This window comes from Teleopsis dalmanni, chromosome X (assembly GCF_002237135.1).
Source record: "Teleopsis dalmanni isolate 2A chromosome X, ASM223713v2, whole genome shotgun sequence".
NCBI lineage: Eukaryota > Metazoa > Arthropoda > Insecta > Diptera > Diopsidae > Teleopsis > Teleopsis dalmanni.
In genome coordinates, this window is record NC_051848.1 from 35,897,492 (window position 1) to 35,921,324 (window position 23,833).

At 28.7% G+C, this 23,833-nt stretch overlaps 2 protein-coding genes across 3 annotated transcripts in view; one reads left to right on the forward strand and one right to left on the reverse strand.

Moving 5' to 3' along the window:
- Positions 1–6,719: 6,719 nt before the first annotated feature.
- LOC119689801 lies at positions 6,720–7,725 on the forward strand. Its single transcript, XM_038104709.1, has 2 exons — positions 6,720–7,360; positions 7,420–7,725. Exons 1-2 carry the CDS (start codon positions 6,781–6,783, stop codon positions 7,560–7,562), a joined length of 723 nt encoding a protein of 240 aa, XP_037960637.1. The 5' UTR covers positions 6,720–6,780; the 3' UTR covers positions 7,563–7,725.
- A 2,146-nt stretch (positions 7,726–9,871) lies between these two features.
- Positions 9,872–23,833, reverse strand: part of LOC119689753 — a 30,498-nt gene continuing 16,536 nt past the window's right edge. For both annotated transcript variants that reach the window (XM_038104653.1, XM_038104652.1), the window contains exon 4: positions 9,872–10,334. In XM_038104653.1, the coding sequence (XP_037960581.1) occupies positions 10,167–10,334 (168 nt within the window). In that variant the 3' untranslated portion in view covers positions 9,872–10,166. The remainder of the gene's footprint in view (positions 10,335–23,833) is intronic.

A 23,833-nucleotide genomic window follows, 5' to 3' on the forward strand; every position in this document is an offset into this window, starting at 1 on the left:
AATTTTCAGCTAAATCGGTTCAGCCGTTCTTGAGTTATAAGTGGTGTAACTAACACAACTTTCTTTTATATATATAGATTTAAAAGTATTTTGTATCTTATAAAAATATTTTAGTGTAGTAATAAAATCTCTTAACAAGTCTTTAGCTTTCCAGTTTTTCAAATTAGCTCTACGTAAAACATACCATAGTTTTAATAAATAAAATTATTCTTGTTTAAAAATTGCATCTTAAAACCTTTCCTTTCCTATAATGACAAAAAAGCTATTTTTTGAAATTTGGAGGGTTTCGAATAGCATAGAAAGAACAAAAACGAACCTTTTTAGTTAATTTATTTTAATTTTTACAAGACCAGTAGTGAAATAATGAAATATTTTAAAAACATACAAATTATATTCTATTGGAAAATATCATTTTTTTAAAAAATCTATCTAATCCTAAATACAATCTTATGCAAAATACTCACAATTAAGTAGAATTCACTGATACCACCACTAATACCATTTTAATAAAGTTGGGTAAAAAGTATTCGGCATTGTTCTGTTAAATCAAGAAGACTTATAGTTCTAAAATGAAGTACTGCATCTGCAAATTATTCACTAGTACAACAGATGACAGATTAGCAGTTTAAGCGCATATATCTTCTGACGACTGGTGCTTTGCGTTTAAAGTTGCTGGTAAGAAAATACTGATATATCACGTAAGTACTGCGAATAAGTCAATGAAACACACAATATGTATTATTCAACAAAATTTATTGTATTGGCTTTAAAGTATATACCATACATACTGAAATTATACACTTTTTCTATAGAAAATTATCAAAGCGTTTTTTAAACGTCTTTTTTTGGAAACGTATTCATAACTAAATTGAATTTTCTTTTAGGTCACCCAAAATTTGAGAAAGCAAAAAAATCGGTCGGAGTCACATCAGAGTAATACGTTGGCTGTTCGTTAAGATTTGTGCAATTTTTGGATAGAACTTTGTTAAGAATTATAGTCATGTAGAATACTGCGTTCTTATGTTGTAAAAATTTATAAATTCTCTTTCTATAATTTTAGTATAAAATGCATTTTCAAACGCCGGATAGCGTTCAGATAATATTTTTTTTAAACGACATTTCATTTTCTGCCAAGGATTCCTTACACTTAAAAAAACAAAAATTTAATTGACTTCTACACGCTTTTTTTGGTTTCCGCTTAGGCATACCAAAACTTGCCAACACATAAACCCCATATCTCGTCACCAATTATTTATTAAACGTTTTATGAATATTAGATCAAAATGGATTCGTTTCAATATATATTCTTCAATTTAAAGTTATTTCGTATTTCCAGTCCATTATTTTTCTAACATAAATAGTAGTTTTGAAGAGAAATGTACTTAAAACTTAACTTATCTCAAGAATATCGAATTTGTCGTTGAACCCAAAATAGTATTAATTTTATATTAAAATTTTATCTAGTTTAAAAAACTAGAGCATATTTAAAAGAAAAATCCTTTAAGTATATGAGAATTATAATATATACCAATGTAACGGAATTAAACTATTCATGTGCCTTGCTCGTTTTTTTTTCGTATATAATCGGTTTTGTATCGGTTTTCATGAAAATTTCATTCTGTTTTGTCATGGAAGCGAAACCAGCGTTTACCCACTTCTAGGTATATGTTTCTACAAGATAGTTAGATAGAAGCTAGGCAATTCGAAGGGAAAAATTTTTGAATCTTAATGTAGCAATATAAAACTTACCCATTTCTGGTTAAATGGAAAAAATACTTTGATGGGTCTACATAGTTTTGGATTCGCATCATTTGGAAATTAATTTATCATATGTCAGCAACACAGTTTTAATAGTCTTAGAATGTTATTCTTCTAAAATAAATAAGAGTTATGATTAAGAGTTATTGGACAAAATTACTATTATAACATTTTGAAAAAATAATTCAATTTTTTTTATATGGTGATGCGAAGAATTTCTTTATAAGATATTATTAATGAATATTCAAAAGAAGTATTTTAAATATTCAGCCGAATATAGGTATATAGTAGTGATATGTAGTCTTTAGCTGCTCTTTAATAGATCGAATTTCCACAGATTTGTTTAATTATGGTATGATAATTTTAACCATTATACGGACCATTACTTCCTAGTAATGCTTGCAATGTATCTACTGGAGAATTACAATTCTTCTATAAAATTTTTTCAAAATTACTTCACATTCAGCGGTTGATAAATAATTTATATTATAAAGATGAAAAACATGGCTGTAAGTATATAAGCTGTGTTTAATTGACGCCATTAGCTCTCAGCTGTGTTCAATTTTCAATATTCAGTTGAAATCGTTATTGACGGATAGATAACGCTGTGCTATTATTTCTACAGAAAGAAGGCACCGTTATGCTACGCAGAGAGATATGAGTGCATAGATGTGTAGTTTATTGAAAAAGTCGTGATTGAGAAAAAATATATGGAATGTCGATTAGCTAACCATTAAAAATAAGATTGTAGATAATCTGGTAATATAAACATTTATTAAGTCGATATTAATTAAAAAATAAATAATATTAAAAATTACATTTCTTAAAGAATAAAAAATTCTGTATTGAAAAACTTGTTAGGAAATGCCAACAAATTCTAGATAATAAGAAAGCCTTTTTCTTTTGATATAAAAAGTACAATAAAATATTGTGTAGTCTTTTTTTCTAATAAAATAGATTATACTTCAATGGTAACAGATTTTTTGCTGTGAGGGGATTATTAACTTTCCACCAATTTAAAGAGCAATATATCTGCCATATTTATTATCCGGTCCTAATTTTCCGTGAGACTGCATACCTAATCTATCACAAGATTATGAAGTTTAGGGTATCAAAATATTTGATTAGAAGTAAATACTCATAGATACAGTGTAATGGTCTAAATTAAAAATCAAAAATTTCTTGAAAAAATTTTGATTATATTATACTATAAACAAGTTAATTAAGCAATGAATTAAAACTGTCATATTGCACATAATTTGACTTAAAACCTCAATTTTTAAATATTACTAAGTAAACTCCATCGATTCGTATAAGCAGTCATTATCTAATGATATATTATATGGTATATTCATTACATTATTACATTACTTCAAAGTTCAAACAAGAATTAGAGTGCCATACAATGTGTCTGATCGTAACAATTGACTTGTGAAAATTTAATATTAAAGTAGTACCGATTGTCATATGTAGTTTATCATTATTATCATATTTACAAAATGAACAAGATGAGAATTATATTCCGATATAAAATTACAACATGCAAGGAGTTTGTATAGTTTATATTTTTATGTAGAACATTTATGTATTTAAATTAATTACAAATTTAACCCTACACTACACAGAAGTTACAAGCTATACTCCATAAATTTTCTATGTGACAGGATTATTTACTCACTTTACTTAATTAGCCATTACGACGTGAGTTGTTCTTGGCCGCGTCGAGTAGTCTCCGCCAGCCAGCCCACTTAGATACTTGCTGTCGCCAGTTGGTAGTATCGAACATCCCCATATCGCTGGTTGCCTGATCCTTCTAGCAAAGATTTAAAAGTCTTTTTCTGCGTTTTCCACCTGCGGATACCGAATTAAACACCTTTCTAGCTCTGCACTTTCCTTCATTCGCACAACATGACCAAACCAGCGAAGATGCTGAATGTTTATGATGTATAGCTCATATAGCTCATCGTTCCATCCAATTCGATATTCGTTGCTAACGCGTAAGGGACTATATAGTTTTTCTCTACAATTCTCCGAACCCCTTCTCATCACTGTTGGTAATTGTTCAAGCTTCTGCGCCATACAGCAGGGTGGGCACAATAAGAGACTTGTAGAGAGTGAGTTATGTTCGTCGAAGGAGGGCTTTATAACATCCAACAGATGTGAAGAGTTATTCTTTGTTGAAAAACTATTGTGATGTCCAAAGATACTTACAAACAAACACACGTGGAAAAGATAAAATTTTTTAATTGTATATGTGAAAAGTACAAAAAAATTATGAAGGCATAAAAAATTGATATTATTAACAAATTAATAAATTTATGTTCATTAAATAGTTCAATAGTAAATAATTAATTTTTATATTTATGGAAAATTTTTAGATTTTGAAAAACCAGTCATCTACGAAAATATTTACGAAAATGCGACAGTGATGCCAATGGATTAGCAATAGAGTTTACTAAAAGACTATTAGTGTTTTCTTTAACCTTAGAGCGGTGGAATACAACATATCTTGAAGATGAAAAACTTTCTAGCAAGACTTTATAGCAATTCACAATTTGACTACTATGAAGTCATTTGTGACGTCATGACTATTGGAACTTTTTTTTTTTAATTATGGTATATTGAATATTAGAATAATATTCAATAATATAATATTGAATAATAATAATATAATATAATATTTTTTTATTATAATTATATTGTACCTATTCACATATGGGTACTCTTACTTTATATTAATTATCATAGTAATTATTGTTAAAGTTAATGCAAATTAACGTTTCGATACAAATTTTAATTATAATTATATTAATTATATTGATGAGACGATATATTATTTTTAATGTCTGTTTAAATATTTTATAGATTGCAGATAATGTGACAACTAAATACACTAGTATTTTTATATATAAAAATCTTTTGAGATGAGCTTTCTTATATTATTTATATAATATGAACTTTTTAAAAATAGTTTTTATTTTACATTTTACTGGCTTACTTCAACATTGTGCTATTAAAGACTATTTCGTAATTATATTAGGAGATAATTAAATTTAATTAGGCGTACACGTAAACGGGAAGTGTTAAAATTTAAATACTTTTATAATCATAACAAAAGCTTCACTGACTTAGGTTAGTATTACTTTAGGTAAATTTAAGTGAATCGGATTATATAAATTAGAGTTGCTTGTAAAGAAGAAGAAACAGGTGCAGACAGAAGTACAAAACAATTTCACACCTAAGTACACATAATTCTACTCCAACTTAAATGAAAAAAACTTCAAGTTTATGGTTACTTTATTTCTGAAACTGTGACGTATAGTATAAACGATTAAAATTTGATGCCGAGATATATTTTTAATGATGTATCTGCATATAAATCGTTCTTAATCGAATATGGTGAATTGGATGAACATAGTTCCGAAAGGTAAACAAAAGATTAAACATCTTTTGGATGATAATTGCTTTAAAAACTTATTTGGGTGTTCACGATGTCACTAGATAAGCTCGGTAACCGAGTAATATAGTAAAGTACAAAGCGGCAATAATAAAATGGATATTGTATACATTTATCATGTTTTTAAAACTTTACAGTGTTACCATGTTACACGAATAGCGAGCGTATTACGCCAGGTTATGAATACCTCTATTAGTTATATAGTGTGGATTGCCAATAGTTTCAATGTTCCGTAAATAAAAGCAGAGCTAAAAATTCTAAAAGCTGTCTTCCATTCAATATAATTAATAATAGTCGATAAGTTTATATTTTTTTATGTAAGACTAAATAAAGTTATTTTAAAATTATTTCATCCCGCGAAATCTGAAAATGATTTAAAAAAATTAATAAGCTATTTGTCAATTAATCGCCTTTCTATTTTCTGTCAACGGAGCATGTCAACTGTAAAGTCACAAATCTATTTCTACTGCCTCAATTTTAAAACGAAAGTTACTTGATGAAAAAGTCAGCACTATAGAGATCCTATAGAGTCCATCGTTCCTATCAATCGCCATTGAATTATTAATATCATTCATGTATTGAAAAATGTTACACACGATGATTCAGATGATTCTACTAACTTTAGCGGTTTGAATCAATCACTTAGCATTTAATTAACTTGAACACCTTTGACTGTTTCGTATTATTCTACATCTTATAACTATCAATAAGTCTGTTCCACAGATAAATAAGTCCGCTGCATGTCACTTTGGTATTCTTCAAGTGTAAATGGTCATAAGATTCAACCTTTATTTCACAAAAGCTGCAGATAGATATCAATTTAAAAGGCACATTTCATTGAGATACTAACACAGGCTCTGTCTGAAGCTCTAAGGGAGTTTCGGTGCCCTCTCAAAGTCTATTAGAATATGACTTTGGTGTTGACAGAGCATCCAATAATTTTTAAATAACGATTTTTTTTAGTATTTGAGTTTATTCACTATGTATCCTGTCGTCTGAAAATAGTGTTGATCAGATCCAATTAATTGAGGTAATTGTTCTGAATTCTGTTCTGAAAAGAACAGAATTTAAACAGCTAATATAGTTTTTATGGCTTAAACAAATCCCATGCTCAAAATCATATCTAAAAAGATTATTATAAAGGTATATATGATCGTACTGTGATCTTTGCCACATATGGAAGTGAATTTTAGCGAATGGCAAAAAAAAAAGAGACAAGCAATCTTTCAATATTCGACATTTCAAAATTTCATCCTAGATTGTCCTTTAACATATAAGATTAAAACAGCGAATTGGACAAATATAAGAAAATAGTAAATGTAATCAACAACAGTTTATTTTTACAATGCATAGTGACAATAGTGCCACTAGGCAACACTGGACGTAAAATGGTTAATACAAAAACCAGGATTTTGATTCCCACAGCAACCCTGTTTTTAAAACTCATAAACATTGAAAGCTTGTTAAATCAAAAGTTTCTATGACAAATGAAAAAATATATTTCATAAAATCGTTTCGGAATACATATAATTTTGGCCTTGAAGTTTATTTGCGAAGAACTAATAATGGAACTTGATACATGCTTCTTTAGCACAACTAAATTTTCAGTTTTCATGCTAATATGGCAATTAATGCAGAAGCACAATAAATTTCAGGAATTGTGTACTGATCAGCTCCATAAAGTCAACGATGTAGAAAGTAAGATGGACAGCCTCCTGCTATCCGACATATTCACACTCGAGGATTATCCATTGAATAACACAGAGGTTGAACTACTTTCAAACAACGTAAATAATATTAAACATCAATATGCTGAGAACAAGAAAAAGTTTGAGTCAGAAATGAAGAGTATTATTGAGGATTCTAAGAAAATAGTGACAGAACTAGTTGAGAAAAAGAAGCAACTGATGTACAGCTACAATAAAATACTCATGCATTTAAAACGTAATTTAATCCCTAGCAGAGATGTCAATCTGGATCAACATTGTGTGAGACCAATCATAGAATTTCAAACAAAATTCCATAAAGATGTAAGAAGTATCCACGATAATGAAAAATGGTTAAACACATTTTTTATGATTTTGAGCACAAGTGGATTGGGTCTTATTTCTGCTGCGGGATACTTACCACCTTGGCTAAATTCAGGTAATGTAATCGTTTTTTTTCATATTCTGAAATTTATTTATACCAATTAAAATCTGCAGTTCATGATACTATTGATGTAGAAGCTTTTATAAATGCGGACTTGGAAGCAACATACAACTTCGGTAAGATGTTCGTTCTTAATATTGGCAAAAGCTATGAGAGCAATCTTGGTGGCGATGATCATGGTTCAGCAAATACCTAGAAATAAATACAATATTTCACGTTTTTTGGTCCCCATTGACTATTTAACAAGCCGAATCCTTTGTAATATTGGAATAGAAATTATATCGCATGAAACCTTTATTTTAATCTTAAATTTTATTATATCAAAATTATTCTGAATAAATAACACATATACTATATATGTATATATGAACTTTCATTCCTTGCAAAAACCGTAATACCAAGTAGGTATCAATAAATAGTATATGCTTCAGAAAGCTATTATCAAGTCTCAAAGAATTTCTGCATAAGAGTTGGAATTAAAACTAATTGAAATTAATAATTAAAATCTCTGTAATAGCATTCATTTAATTTCACTCTAGTTTTTTTCCATAAAGTCACAGCTCCATTCCTTTTTGTATTACATGGATGATGGTTTAGTCTTGTGATATCCACAATTTTATGGGGAACGTTCTTTCCGGCCTGAAGAAATTTCTTAAGATTTATATGAATTATAAAAAATTTATAAGTTTCGTTATTAATTTAAAGCATCAGAGTTGTATTCTACTAACTCTGGTTGTTTAAACGATTCATGCTCTATTTTGCTGCAATTTATAGATAATTCTGCATAGATAATTCTACCGATTTTCTTACTCAAATTTAATATTATATATTCACATATTGAGTATATATAAACGCTTTACTCTTTATTAATTAAGCACATCTGCTGATTGAAGTTTTTAAAAGTATAGAAAAATGTTGCTATAACAGATTGATCAGACCGTCATTCAGTATGCGTGCCTTAATTGTTGTTGTTGTTGTTGTTGCTGTTGTTGTTGTTGTCATGATTTGAGTTAGTGCTATTGCGCGCTTTTACCCTATTGTGGTTGGGGGGCTTATCCCTGCCCCACACTAAACTTTAACTATACTAGAATCATTATCATTTATTTATTTTCTAACTGATGATGGACCGTAGATCAGCATATCTTCCTGTGCGTCCTGAGATGGACTTAAGGTTTGTTAGAGCGGGGTTGGGCAACATTACAACTTTTGTTGTTAACGCGATAACATCGCTTTAGTGGGAGCGGCATAGAATAGTTCCAAGTACAATTCTGTACCTACTAAATAAACTGAATTGGGATCTTAAGGAGCAGATCAATACCTAAACGCTAACATTTCTTTCATGGTTTTCCAAATTTAGTACTTTCAAACAGTAAAATGAATCCTTTTTGTAATTTAATGTGGGATAAAAACTTCGCTTTTGACCTATATAAAAATTGGTTAATATCAGATTAAAGATAATTTAACTGCTCATAATTAAAACTTTTATTCAACAATAAATACTATACTTTATTTATTTGTAGTATATAATTTGCTCAAAAATATTTCATTTCTTGTTATATATTAGGTATATAAATTATGTTGTATATATTTATATCTGAAACTACTAGAAAATTATTGCATTTTTTGATAATACATGTGTGTTTATTTTTTATTTAAAACAATATTATTTTGATTTTTAAATAATAAGCTGTTAATACTACATGAAATTTACATGCAATGCAATCTTAGAATTATTTTTGAAATATATAATTATTTGATTTAGTTTTAAAACAATAACAAAAAATTCTGAAAAAAAAATAAGTGACATTATTTGGGGCTGTCAAAAATTATATTAAATATATTCTTCAAATTAATAAAAGAATTATTATGAAATTCAAATGATTTCCTTTGCATTTAAAATACATAAACTACAAGTTATTTCTTAAAAATAACCATATTATTATTATTAAAATTAATCCAAAAATAACTATAAAGAAATTATAATTAAAATTAAGCTTAAATGAATTTAATTATAAATATTGTATAAATAAATATATAAATTGAGTTTCTTAGTTTTTGTGGTATTTAGTAAAACTCAATTCATAGCCACATTTGATGTAATGCAAGTTTATTTACAAGAATGCGAAAATAATTTCCATATAAATTTAGTTTTGCAAATATTTTATATAAATTCATATATATTGAGTACGACAGATACTTTCTAAAATGTTCATCTGTTTACTACCGATTTCTTCAAAGCCTGCGTTACCATTATTACATCTCATATTTCAACATTTCAACGATTTGCTAGAAAATACAATTATGACATCATAAAATCAGAATATAATATAATATAATAATATTTTTTAAACACTGTTTAAAATTGTTTAATTATGCTTTAATTTTTTTTTTTTTTTGAAATTTTATCTTTTTACACACATTTATATATTACTACAATATATCAAGATACACATTTATTAATTCGTTTATATATATATAAATATATGTAAGGAACTTTCTGTGTTATTGTTTTTTAATTATGTTTTTTGAAATACATTTTAAAAAGCATAGCCAGACTTATAATTTTTAATACAACTTTAAAATAGGTTTCTGAGACTACATCAAAATTATTGTAACCGTACCGTGCCATATGGTTGTTTGTGAGACCTTCAAATGATTTTGAAAGATTAACTATTGTAAAATATTTATTTTCATCTAATACATTTATTAAAAGACATTTTTCATATATATTTTTGAGTGTCAATTTTTGTTTTTTAACATTTTTGTATTTATCTTACAAATACCAATTGAAAAGTTTATTTTAGTAGTAACGTCCATTTTCGTAAGCACTATGAGTTCCAGCATATTTTCTTGGTGCTTCTATGGCATCCAAAGCATTGAGTTTACTTAGCCAAGAAGCGCGCTGATTCAATGTATTGCCATTTGCCTCATTCGGTGGACGTGGTTCCTCATTACTAGACTCTAATATCTATAAAAAAAAAAATAAAAACAATTTAAATAATTTTTTAGAATCGATTTATTTAAAAATATTTATTGAAGATTTTAAAATTAAACTATATACGCCCAAAGATTTTTTTTTTAAATTTCAAATAAAATTTTGAGTATTAATTATATTAACACCAAGGCGCCTGGTACATGAGGGAGATTGTTTTAGGTCCATACAAACCGGGCATACCACTATTGTGACGACACAGTGACTATGCGTTAGGCATTTTTAAACCTCCTCTCCGCAAAAACAATAAAAAAGGCGCAGAAGTCTAAAAAGATATGAAAACCAAAATATTGCTATAGTGGAACCAACATGTTGCGTCGAATATTTTGACATAAGATTCAGTTAATATCACATTAAATCAACCAAATTATTTTTCTGATTATTTTACCTAATCGAACATTTTTACAACAATCTAAAATTTTTGTAGTTAGTTAATAAACGTTCTCATAAAAATAAAGAAGAACCGGAATAAAAAAGGTTACTGGGATAATATACCAAGTATAACACAAACCAAATCACTTATTGGTACCTATAACAATAAGAGATACCTGGTTTGTATGAACCTTTCAAAAGAAAAACTTAGAACCAACACAGGAAACCTAACAGGGCACTGTAAACTAAAATACCACCTCAGAAAACTGGGTATGCGAACTGTAGATTCTGCGAAGAGAATGAGGTATGGGCGATATATGTGCTGGTGGCCTACTCTAAACCCAGAAGGTGGTACAATAAACGCGAAGGTCACAGTGCCACATCCACTAATTATAATAATAATAATAATAATAGACATTTATATTTTTTATAAAGTTATATATCGAATCAAATCACAATTTCAGGGTAAACTTGCTACTCTGGCAAAATATCTAGAGTATTATAACTTAATCTCGAGTGTTCAAAAATTTCGTGCTAAACTTACTAATCGAAAATGAAAATGACACTAAAAGTACATCTTGATTGAAAAACTTACACCAGATTTACCAATCGAAAACGGCATTAGTAAGTTGATCGTTTTTTCTGTTATTTTGCCCTTGACAAGAATCTTTAGTATCTGATGTCCGAAGTCACACTCTTATAAAGTTTTTCAGCTTAATATATATGTACTAAGTTAACCTTAAATTGCTGATTCATTTCTGTATGCAAAAATGTTTGCACTGTAAATGCTTAGGTTGGCATAATGTCAAGAAGAGAAACGTTCGACATAATCATGATGAAGTATCTTCAAAGCTCTAAACAAAAGTTGAATCACTTTAAAACCTAATTTAAGTTAATTAAGCAGAACATCTGTGGAATGTGAAGTGTAATTGGATGAGCACCACATGAGCGGATGTCTTCAGACTAATATTAGGAAAAACATTTAAATAAAAAATGGCTCATGGCGATACTTTTGAGTTGCAGATTTTTTACTGCCAATTTTGTAATATTGCAGAGTTTTGACGTCTGAGTCGACGTCTTAGTCTTCAGCTAATCTTCAGCTCGCTGCCGTTAGCAGTTTTGATATGATAACAACGAACTTAACTTTAGTAAATGAGTTTTTGCTAATTTTAGTGCAGAAACCTAATATGCAATCACCAAACAAAGTCCATTCAGGCGCGCATTTAACCATCAGCCATCAACCATCAGCCATCAACAATCAGCCATCGTCAACAATTGTTTTGACTGAAAAGCAACTGTTTTGCAATATCTGCAATTTTTGGCGCTTTTGGGTTGCAATGGTTTTGCGAGCATTTAAAATTATTATGTCAACTTAGCATCGCACCTTTGCCGTGAGTAAATCATCCGTGAGTTCGGACTGTATTTGTTTTGATGGTTTAATTAGAGCTTACGCCTCACTCTTGGCCGTTTACAGGTCACAATTATTTCGGAGCGAATATCTCAAACGCCGCAATTGTGCTAATTTCAGCGTCGACTGCTGCTGTTCATTTTCGTCTGAGTTCCACAAATGCGGATGAGTTTAGTGTTGCATAGCCTTTCACTGGCTGTGCTAAGTTGTAAGTACCGCAAATTAATTTTCTTCTTAAAATTTTCAGTTATCGCGTTTCAAGCTGATGTATGCAGATGCATATTCAGAAATTGTTGTTGTGCAAATATTTGCTTTTTAGGCGGCTCCGTGGCAGTTTTGTCTTAAGGTGTTTTTAAAATGCGAAACTTTGCTGAGCAGGAATTAAAATCGCACAAAATTTATATTATTTTTGTTTCCCAGCATTATGCGAATTTATTAAATTAAAAATTAGGCAGCGAAGAAATACAAAATTTCAAAACCATTTGGCACACACAACATACCGGCAGATGGCAGATGGTAGATGGTAGATGGCAGACGGCCTGCCGGTTAATGCAATGCCTACAAATGATGAATGCCCGCATTGTATGATAAATAAGCTCAAAATATGACTACGCAAGACACACATAAATTCTGCATTAATTAAATCCAATATCTCAATGATTTTATACTTCTGCGATGGTGTTAGGTGTTAGCTGTTAGGTGTTACTTTCAACGAGAAACAATGGAAGATAAATGCAAAGTGTAACACATTTGATTATGCAAATGCACTGCTAATAATCTTGGAATATACATACATAAAGACTCAAATTATATTTATGAATAAGTTTAGTAAGAAATGCTGGTATTGTTCAAATTTTACGAAATATTTTTTATATCGAAACTAAAGAACAAAATTTTTTAATTACAAATATATTAAAGAACTACAACTAAATATTTATGCATTCAATGAAAATTACACACCTTTACTGACATAAAATAATGTATAGTTTTTTTTATTCAGAATGATATTCTCAAGATCTAAACTCTAACTAAGACTTCTGGTTCAAGACGTAGACTTAAAGCATTTAATTCAAATTATACACCTTTACTGACATAAAATATTGTATAGTTTATATATTATTCAGAATGATATTCTCAAGATCTAAACTCTAACTAAGACTTCTGGTTCAAGACTTAGACTTAAAGCATTTAATTCAAATTATACACCTTTACTGACGTAATTCAAAATGATATTCTTAAGTTCTAAATTTCAACTAAAACTTTTAGACGAATTTTCTTGACTTCATTATTATAAAAATAATTTATTAAGGTTTCGAATAGTAGTGAATTACAACAACACTATTTTTATTATTTTGATTAATTGAATTTTTGGCAGCACTTACAAAAAAAATTTTAGAATTTACTTTAAAATTTAAATTGACAATAACATATTTGTTATGTGTCAGATTAGCATACAAAAAGTAACTATAAAAATAAATATTTTCTTTAATAATTAATCTTCTGCAACTTACAACAATATTCATAAATTTAAACAGATTTTAGTATTGCAACCATATAACAAGACTTAAATTTTTTCTTGATAAATATCTCATCATTTTTATAGTGAAACTTCTCAAGTACCACAAGAGCATAACAGAAATTTCGCATTGTGGTCATTTTATTATAGGTACACAACACATTCCTAAACTATGTGTTTAGGAACACATTTATACTATCATAACACATTCCGATAATGTTTTTCGCTCAATGTGTGTTTTCGACTCCTAAGACTTACATTGAGGGTCTTACATTAAAAATATCATATTTTATGGACGTATATGTTTAAGAGCTTAAATTTTTATTTTTTTTTTTTTGTATATTATCTTCACGTGATATCATATAATAACATATCCTAGACCAGGTTTTTAAGGAATATGGTTTAGACAAAAAATACTATATTATCGCAATACAAATAACTTTTCCATGGAAAAGAAATTGTTTGTCTTTTGATGGGACTCATTCATCGAGTCCCTTTTGGATATCTTCGTAGTTTCTGAAGTGCTTGGATTAAAGAGCATTTTGTATTGATCAGAGCAAGTATTAAATTGATAAAGTGACATCTGGGGAATAGTGACAAAGCGATCGAATTTTTCATTTACATATTTTCAACGTGATTCTTACTTGAATTGCGATAAGTTGAAAATTGGCAGAGCTCATTAGAGTCCATTCAAGCAATTTCCAAGTGGAAATAGTAGCAGTTTTGTCAGCATATAGTCTTACGCTAAGAATGTCATGTTACCAATCGAGCACTAACCAAGTCAAAAGTTAATAAGTATGGAATTTTCAACAGAAACTAAATCATACTAGATTAATTAAGTCAGTCTCTATTAGGTGCCTAAATACAGAAGGTCAGAGAAATGAGTAAATCAATGAACTTGGCAGAACTGAAGCTTACATGACAATAATGGATGCTGAACCGAATTTTAGAGCAAACTAAAATCCTATTAGTCAAGTGTTATACAATAGTAAAATTATTTAAGTATTAAGTATTAATTTACTACTAATTAAGTAGGTTAAGTACGGGTTATTAATATTTAAGGAATATTTTAGCAGTAAAGTTATTGCATCAAACTCTATAATTTATACGATTAAGAAACTTTGTTATCAGACCATATACTAAAGGAATGTAATGTACTAACACAAAACCGACAATAGTACTTGAGATCATACTTAATTTCGAGTAACAAATCAATAACGCTAAATTCAGATGATATTCTAAAACTCATTAGTATGGCGGAACTAGAAAAGTTTTTATAGATTAATTTTATAGTAGTAGATGGTAGCGCAATAGTACCTTTGGTTACAATATTTCATTTCAAACATAAAACTAACATTATAACATTATATATGATTTTATTGTTCGCAATATAATAGTAAATCATTAAAAATATTTCCGACCTAAACTATTGCAAACTTATTAGTTTATTAAGATTAAACACGGTTAAACAAATAAATCAATTGGGTTAAGGTTTAAGGGTCAGATATGTGAAAAATGTGCAATAATCTAAATTGTTTAAAAAATAGCTTAAAAGCATAATAAGAAAAACCATTATTAAAGGTACAAGATTAAGAGATGACCACAAAACATTGACAATGAACTTTAATAATTAGTGAGAAAAAAGAAAGACAATTTATCATTGGAAATCGAACTTACATATACTGACCCTGATACTATCGACTGAATGGAATTACGCTGCTGGTTTCAAAAATCTGATATTGAATTAAAAAAATATTTAAATAATTTATTATTCTTTTGGAAAAATTTAAAATAAAATTAAAATCGAAACTTATGCACAACTGCAGTGACCTGGATTAAAGCCAAAAAAGTTTAGATATATCAACTTGAATTATGCGTAAACGTTGATGAGTAATGAGGTATGCAAAGCAATTTTTTAATCTCTTATTCTTATTTAGTATTTTATCTTCCATTGTTGCCTACTTATAGAATATTTGTACTACTGAGTCACATGATGAGCAAATGATTTGAATGTGCTTTGTCCACTTTTCAAATTTTTGGCTGTTTGCATTTTTACTGTCAAAATGATGTTACCTTTCGCCTAACAAAAATTAAATTGCTATTTAAATTAACTTTATATTTTATTATTTTTATAATTATTTTATTTGTAATTAAATTTAATGTAAGTTTCATTACTTTTGCTTATTTATTTACTATTTTTTTTTATTTAGTTAATCTCTAAGTACTTCTTTGTTAGAACTCAACCACTCAACCGCTCAACCATTAATCGACCTACACCAAACAAAAAATATTAATTTTATTTAAGACCATCTCAGTAATTATTTTTAACATTAATTGATTAGTTTTAAATTAGTATTTAATTTATATAGAAATAATTTAAAATATTTCTGTATTTGGAAAAAGACGTAATCCAAACATAAAAATCAAAAAAAAAAAAGCTAAAAAAAAAATATATTTAATTTTTATAAGAAAGCTAACAGTAATTAGCTTCACGTCACTGTAGTAACTGTACTTAAATGTTTATAAAATTAAGTGTTGAAAATAAATTATACAATGTACACTTACTTGTTGATTTGACAGTAAAATGTTAAATTCAATTAAAATTTAAGTGACACTTTAGCGCCCAATATTGAATACTTAACGGTGACACAACTTAAGTTCACATTAAGTCTTTCTTAATAAAGTTTATACAACATCAAATTATTTTATATGCATTCTGAATGTAGCAACAGTTGCAAGTTTAGTGAAAATTAAATACTCATCAATACTCATCAAAACAGATCATTCAAATATTTAATTATTTTTTTGCAACTGATGGTCGTAAATTTTTTTCATATACCATATGTAAATACAAACTGGAATGTTTTCTCGAAACGGGAGTGTAAAGGTCTAGAAATTGTACACTCTATAACGGCAGTGCCTACCACCATATACTATTTCATGTGACAGATCTGTTAGAGTAAGAAAATAAGGTAATGAATTAGGACAAGTCAATAAGTTGTAAGAAACTACGTGTTATATACCACTTATGTAGTACTTTTTAACCACACTGGATTAATAAAATTTAAGGAAAATCCATAGCTAAATCATGTTTTGGTAAAGGATAAAAACGAATAATATTTATAATTATGAAACAGAGAACCAGTAGTGATCAAACACCCACATACGAAAGTTTTAACAAGGCTTAACTATGGCCCCACTTGTATCACATCTCATACAGGATATTGAATTGCAAGCACCATGCCAGACATCGTCGATGAAGTCCATATTATTGTTTTGTCTAATATATGAATAAAACTGCACAATTTTGCAGAGATGATAGACACATCAAATGATATAGTGATTTCAATTTATTACAAATATTTAAGTATAATGAAACCATTGGTGCGATGGACGTAACGTCTGCTCACTGTATACCGAGAGAGTGATAGAGTATTTACTTTGACTAATTACTATGAATAATGTATGGATACGTTACTCGTGACTTAAGATAAATCCACTCAATCCGGAAAAAGTGCTGTTTTAACAAGAGCAGTTAGCTTTAAAGTACCGGTTTCAGAATAAAAAGTTTATCCATTCAATTAAAAATTACTTTTGCAGTCAATATATACATCATACTAAACTCCCTGTAATTATTTCTTTATATCAAACTAATAGAACTTATTAGGAGAATAGAGAATAATCACCAAAGAACAGAAATTAAAAAATGAAAGATTTTTTGCGCTCTTCGATAAATCTTGACATGGAATCGAATAAAGTAAAGATATACACTGAAAAATTATTAAAGTTTTAATAAAATTTAAAGTTTTATTAGTTTTAATCTTGCCAATAAAATTTTCAGATTAATTTCATGTTATTCTATATCCGAGATTGCGTAGTATAATATTTCTTTTCAAAGCCAACAGCAAACCACAACATATCTTGTAAAAAGATAAATAATCAATTTTACTTAAGACATATTTTAACTATTATCATAAACCAGCTTTTCGGATTTTAAACACTTACGCCATCAATCAATCACATTATGGATTCAATGATTATAACTACGAATACAGTACTGCACTAAATGCAGTAGCGCTATAAACTCGGGACTAATAAAAATAAATTAAAGCACTATTTCTTGAAAATTTGTCAGCAGTTTCTTAAATATCAAATCTCTATTATTTACAAATCCTGACGACTCGTACTTTATTTTGCGTAATAACTAGAAAAATGAGATTTTCAGAGATATTCAAAGATGGGTTTATAGATCTATAATTTATAAATCATATCGTATATATAATGATATAAATTCTTTGTGTAGCATTTTGAGAAATTATCTGGAACAGATTTTAGTAATATGATTTTCTTACCGAAAATGTATAGCAGAAATTTAGTTTAAAATATCTAAATTACATATTAGGTTTCATACACCCCAAAAATAATTAATTAATCCATTTTATAATAAAAGTTATAAAAACTTCTATGCTACGAGTCGTAGTATTTAAGTGTTGTCGGTTCAGAAATCGGTTCGTACCCCCAATAACAATTGATTTATTTATACACCCCAACAACAGATAACCAATTTTATAATAGGACTTATAAAAGTATACATGCTACGAGTCGCAGTATATAAGCGTTATAGGTACAGAAATGGATATATACACCCCAACAACAATTAATCCTATTTATAATAAAAATTATAAAAGTATCCACGAGTCGCAGTATATAAACGTTATTGATACATAATTGATCACCGTCTTTATGGGAGACTTAACAGTTGAATAGTACATGTCATTGTTTGCGTTCTTATGGCATTATTTCTCATAAGAGTATAGTCGGTATTTTTTATAGTATGGTAGACATTCTCTATGGTCCCTTACGCGTTGGCGACGAGTATCGAATTAGATGGAACGATGAGCTGTATGAGCTATACCGCGACATTGACATAGTTAAGCCCATAAAAATTCAGCGGCTACGCTGGCTTGGTCATGTCGTGCGAATGGAAGAAAGTGCTCCGGCTAGAAAGGTATTTGATTCGATACCCGCAGGTGGAAAAACGCGGTAGAGGACGTCCGCATCTTCGGTGGAAGGACCAGGTGACCAACGATTTGGGGGCGCTCGGTACTACCAACTGGCGTCAGAAGGCAACTAATCGGGCTGACTGGCGGAGGCTACTCGACGCGGCCAAGGACGACACACGTCTGTAATGGCCAACTAAGAAGAAGAAGAAGACATTCTCTAACCATTTGTGGTCAATGTTGAATATTTCGAAAACTACTTTATATATTGCATTGAATTTTATATATTCAAAAATAAATCTAGAATTCTAATGTGTTTAAATGGATTCTCTTATTTGACTTAATATAGGCAAGGATAACGTAAAGTCAGATAGACTGCTTTATATTTAATCATCAGGTAAAGTGGGACGCATTCTATCAGAGTTCCAATAGCAGTTACTGCTCCTTGTAGAGCATAGAGACTCAACGATTTCTCTAAGTCTTATTCTGTAGCCTGATTCTCTTGTAATTTGGTTTCAGGAGTACTGTGCATCTCTCTCTCTTTAAGCTCCTGGTCCACAGTTTTTCGCTATGCCTCAGCTGCAGCTGCAGACTGGTGACTACGTTTTGGATGTTTAAATGGATTATCTTATTTGACTTAATATAGGCAAGGATAACGTAAAGTCAGATAGACTGCTTTATATTTAATCATCAGGTAAAGTGGGATGCATTCTATCAGAGTCCCAATAGCAGTTTTTGAATATTGGTTTTAATTTATTTGTATCTTTTTTTAATCATATAGTAAACTGTTTTTCTATACATAGGTATATGTATAGACAGTGACCATTGTCCACAATTAATATTACACTTCAACAAAACAAATAATTTTATAAAATTTGAATGTAACTATAAAAATAAAACTTATTATTTTTTTAAATAATTTTTTTTATTAAGTTTTATTAAGTTATGAATCAGTATTTGAATATTTTATCACTTAATGATTTCCAGTATTCCAATCACTTTTACGAATGAAGATGTTTTTATATGTTAGACTGGTAGCGACGTAAATAAAACATTACAACTACCTGTTGTGGGTTTGTTTTGTAATAGGCATAAAAATTATAAGTTAATATAATTATTTTATATTTTATAGCTGGTGATATATAAATTTATATACACTTTTTAACATTCTGCTAAATTTTAATACAAGATCTAATACAAGATTTTCTCTCCATTCTGTCCATTATATGCAAAGCCTCGAGATGATCGTAAAATCTCACTACAGATTTCATAATTCTTGATTCCCTTACTATTTAAAACTCACTTTTCATGGAAACTATTACCTTCAGTTCATTGTGGTTATTATGTTAGTAAGCTAAACGTATAATTTAATGGCTTTGAATTGTTGCCTATTGAAGAGTAAAAGAAACCTAGTCAGTTTAATGTATTACGACCGTAACAAGCCGCAAATAATTAGTTTATTATGTTAAGGCGTCTTGGTCGCTACTCGCCTCTTTACACTCTTATAACACTTTTTTATGGCATAATAACCAGCTCGCAAAGTGGCTCTTAAAAGAGGTAAAAAGAAAAATAACACAATTTTTATATAAAATTTTAATTAGATTTTTGAAAATGATTTAAACCTTTTTTCGCATTGTAAACAATGAGCAAGGTCATTGATTTGAAGTTGTAAAACCACGATTATAAGGTTTTTCATCGCGATTTTATTATTTCATAAAATTTGCAACACCCCAATAAAGGTTAGATTATTTAATTACGAAAAGTAAACAAAATTAAATTTTATTCAAAATTCCAAGTCTATATTAAAAGATACGATACTGGATACTCTTCGCCATATAGGTAATCTTAAATTAATTATCCAGTAGGATTATAGCTACACAGAGACGGTATGAAAAGAAAAATATATTCCGCAAAAATAATTAAAGTATTTAAATATCTTTTGTAGTACATTGTATGTGAGATATATGTGATTTTTATAATATATTTTTATATTTATTAATATCTTGTCAACAAAAGCTACTCCTGGTAGTATTTTACGTTTGGTAATAAATTATAGTGGCAATAACATATTACATCACACGTACAAAACATTAAAAATAGAGTATTAAATAATTTTTTTTATTATATTAAAGCCGACATATCTTAAATAATTGTATTTGTCCAAAATAAAAAAAATTAATTCCATCATCAATATTTAAAATGAAAGAAAATTATTGTCTTTAAATCAACTTAACCCTTCGACAAGCTCGTCTGTCAAAATCAATAATTTATGGCAGTGCGTCTGCTTTTTTGCACATAATTTTCAATATGATTTTGACAATGTTTTTAAATTATTATGTTTAAAAATATTTTATAATATAATGTATACAAAAACAAAAACAAAAAAAATATAATTATTAAAAGCAATTTGTAAAAATGATTTATGGCGATATGAAATTTGCAATTATGCAATTAAGTTTTGGACAACAACTGTGCTGCTTGAAGGAAAATAAAAAATTATTGTAATTAATTGTTTAAAAATTTAAAGATACGTAAGCGCAACATATATACCCGCACATTCAATTTAACAAAATAATGTGAGACCAAACCATATAAAAAATATAAAAAATATAAAATATGGTATATAAAAAAAAATCCAAATGAAAGAGCTTTTCACAAAAGTAAATATTTCTTCCGATACTTTTCTGTGTGTAAACAGTGACTTCACGCTGTCTAATTGCCTAAGTTCTTCGCCTTAACCCGTAGTGATTGTCAATGGTCAATTATAGTTCAGCCACATTAAGTGATAAAATGATATATTTCATATTCGTGGTTATTTATTAAAATATATGATGTGGAAAAGATGAGGGACGTCTTTTTTTCATTTTTATAACATTTAACATTTAAATTAAAATAAAGTGTCTTTAAATAATATATAGCCTAATAGTATTTATTAGCACAACGTTATCCAACACTATACGAAGCGATAAATTTCACTTACAAACCGTGAACTGGTTGTAACCGTAGTAAATTCCTATTATAAAAATAAATAATATAGATAAGAAACTTTCACTAATAAAGGGTTATACATTTCGTGGATTGATATAGGTACAAATACACTTTTAGCGACATGTAGAGCAATACAGATAACATAAATAGTAGCGTATATTTTTAGATTTGTTCACAATAAGTATTACTGCTCACCAACTCTCCTAGTAGAGCATAGAAACTCAACGATTTCTTTAAGTCTTACTCTGTAGTACTGTACATCTCTCTCTCTTTAACCTCCTGGTCTATGGTTTTTCGGTATGCCTCAGCTGCAGCTGCAGACTGGTGACTACCTTTTGGATTCCAGTATACACTTCCATACACTTCCATTCTCTTCTTTTGATTTCAGTGGCAGCTTGTATTTGTTCCATGTGTCTCCTAAGATCAGATTGGATATGTGCTCTGGACACCATACTTTCAGTATTCTTTATAAGCATTTGTTTTATGAATACTTGCATGCGCGATAGAATAGGAACCAAGTTTTTTCATGTTTCGCATTCGTAACTAAGTAAACTAAGTATTCCCCAGTAGTGTCTATGACCATTTAGATGATCCATTGTCATTAGATAATAGAAAGGAATTCTGATAATTAGTTATACAGATGATTTTATAGAAATATACTTTGAAGCCCAGCATATCGACGGTGAACTCTGAATTAGTGTACACATCCACAAAATCCAACAAGTGCAGCACTCTGTCTTTGAAACCTAATTTTTGCAAATTTTTCGACACTCAAGTCAAGTGTATACCTATCCTCATTTTTGATGTCCCATGCAGATTTTAGTATAGTTCTCAGTAAAATATTCTGATAATTGATTTTGGATGTACCAACATTGCTATAAATAACGCAGCCATAAAATAGTTTGAATATAATTATTTACTTATAAAGAAGAGTTTTATTTTTTACACTTACTTTCTTATGTTAAAGGTTCTAGAGCATTTCGAGTTATATTATAAGCCAACGTCTTGACTTTTATATTCTCTAACCAAGTATATTTACTGTCAAAAGTTATCCCTAAATAATTTAACAATGTCCTCGATTCTATTTTAACATTATTGTAATAAAAAAACCTCTATAAACATTTTTAAGAAAAGAATTACTTATCTACTTATCAATTTAAGGTGACTAAGATAAGATTAAGATAATATATAATTAAAAATAATTTAATTAAAATATATAAGCAATATCTAAAGAATAAAATTTCATATGGCAATCTTCACGATATTTATCCATTTATTTATTTATCCGATATTTATTTATACCAATTATAAAAAGATAAGATAAAACAAGATAAGATGAAACATTTAACTTTGTATTCGATTGAGTTAATGTATGGTATGTCTTTTAAAAATGTTGGGAATAAGAAAGTAGTAAGTACCTGTCACATATTTATTTCCTTTTAAGACAACTGCTGAGCTTATGCAGGACTTTCCAATACTTTTCTCTTTTTAATGAATTTTTGACTGTTTCAATTTCTATCAAGCGTTATTAGATTGAATCCAATTTGAAAATATAAAAGTTTTTATGGAAAATAATAAAATATCTTAATTATGTTTAAGAGTTTTCTATTTTCAAATAACCTCATAAGTAGTGCGTGTTTAAAAAAAAAATAGATTAATATAGGAAGCCAAAAGATAATTTTACTATGCGCGAAGGGAAAGGGCCTTCTTAATTTTAATAGATTGGAACTGTCCAAATATTATTAGTAAATATGGGAGTTACTGTGTCTATTTACAGCGCTATTTGTAAGACCCACTTGCTTAATATTGTACCGCTCTTCTCTTTCCCACGGCATCTGTTAGGCTGTCATAATCAACAGCACCGATGAAATCCAAAAAGTTAACAATTAAATTTAAAATGGCTTGAATAAAAAGTATTTACAGCTGTACTTGAACTGTTAACTGTGGCGATTTGGGTTTTGTGTTTTTAATTGAGCTTCAATTAAATAAATTCATTTCGAGCTTTTATCCCATTTTATAATTTTCAAACTTCGCACTTGATGTCATCTCTCCACTTATATACTTTTTAATGACCAAATGAAAGTTTTGAAAAGTAAACGTTTCTCATTTTTGTCAGTAATTTACTATGAAAACAATTAATTGAAACAATTCACGGTAATTTCTTAAATATCTGCCTTGCGTTGTTTTTGTG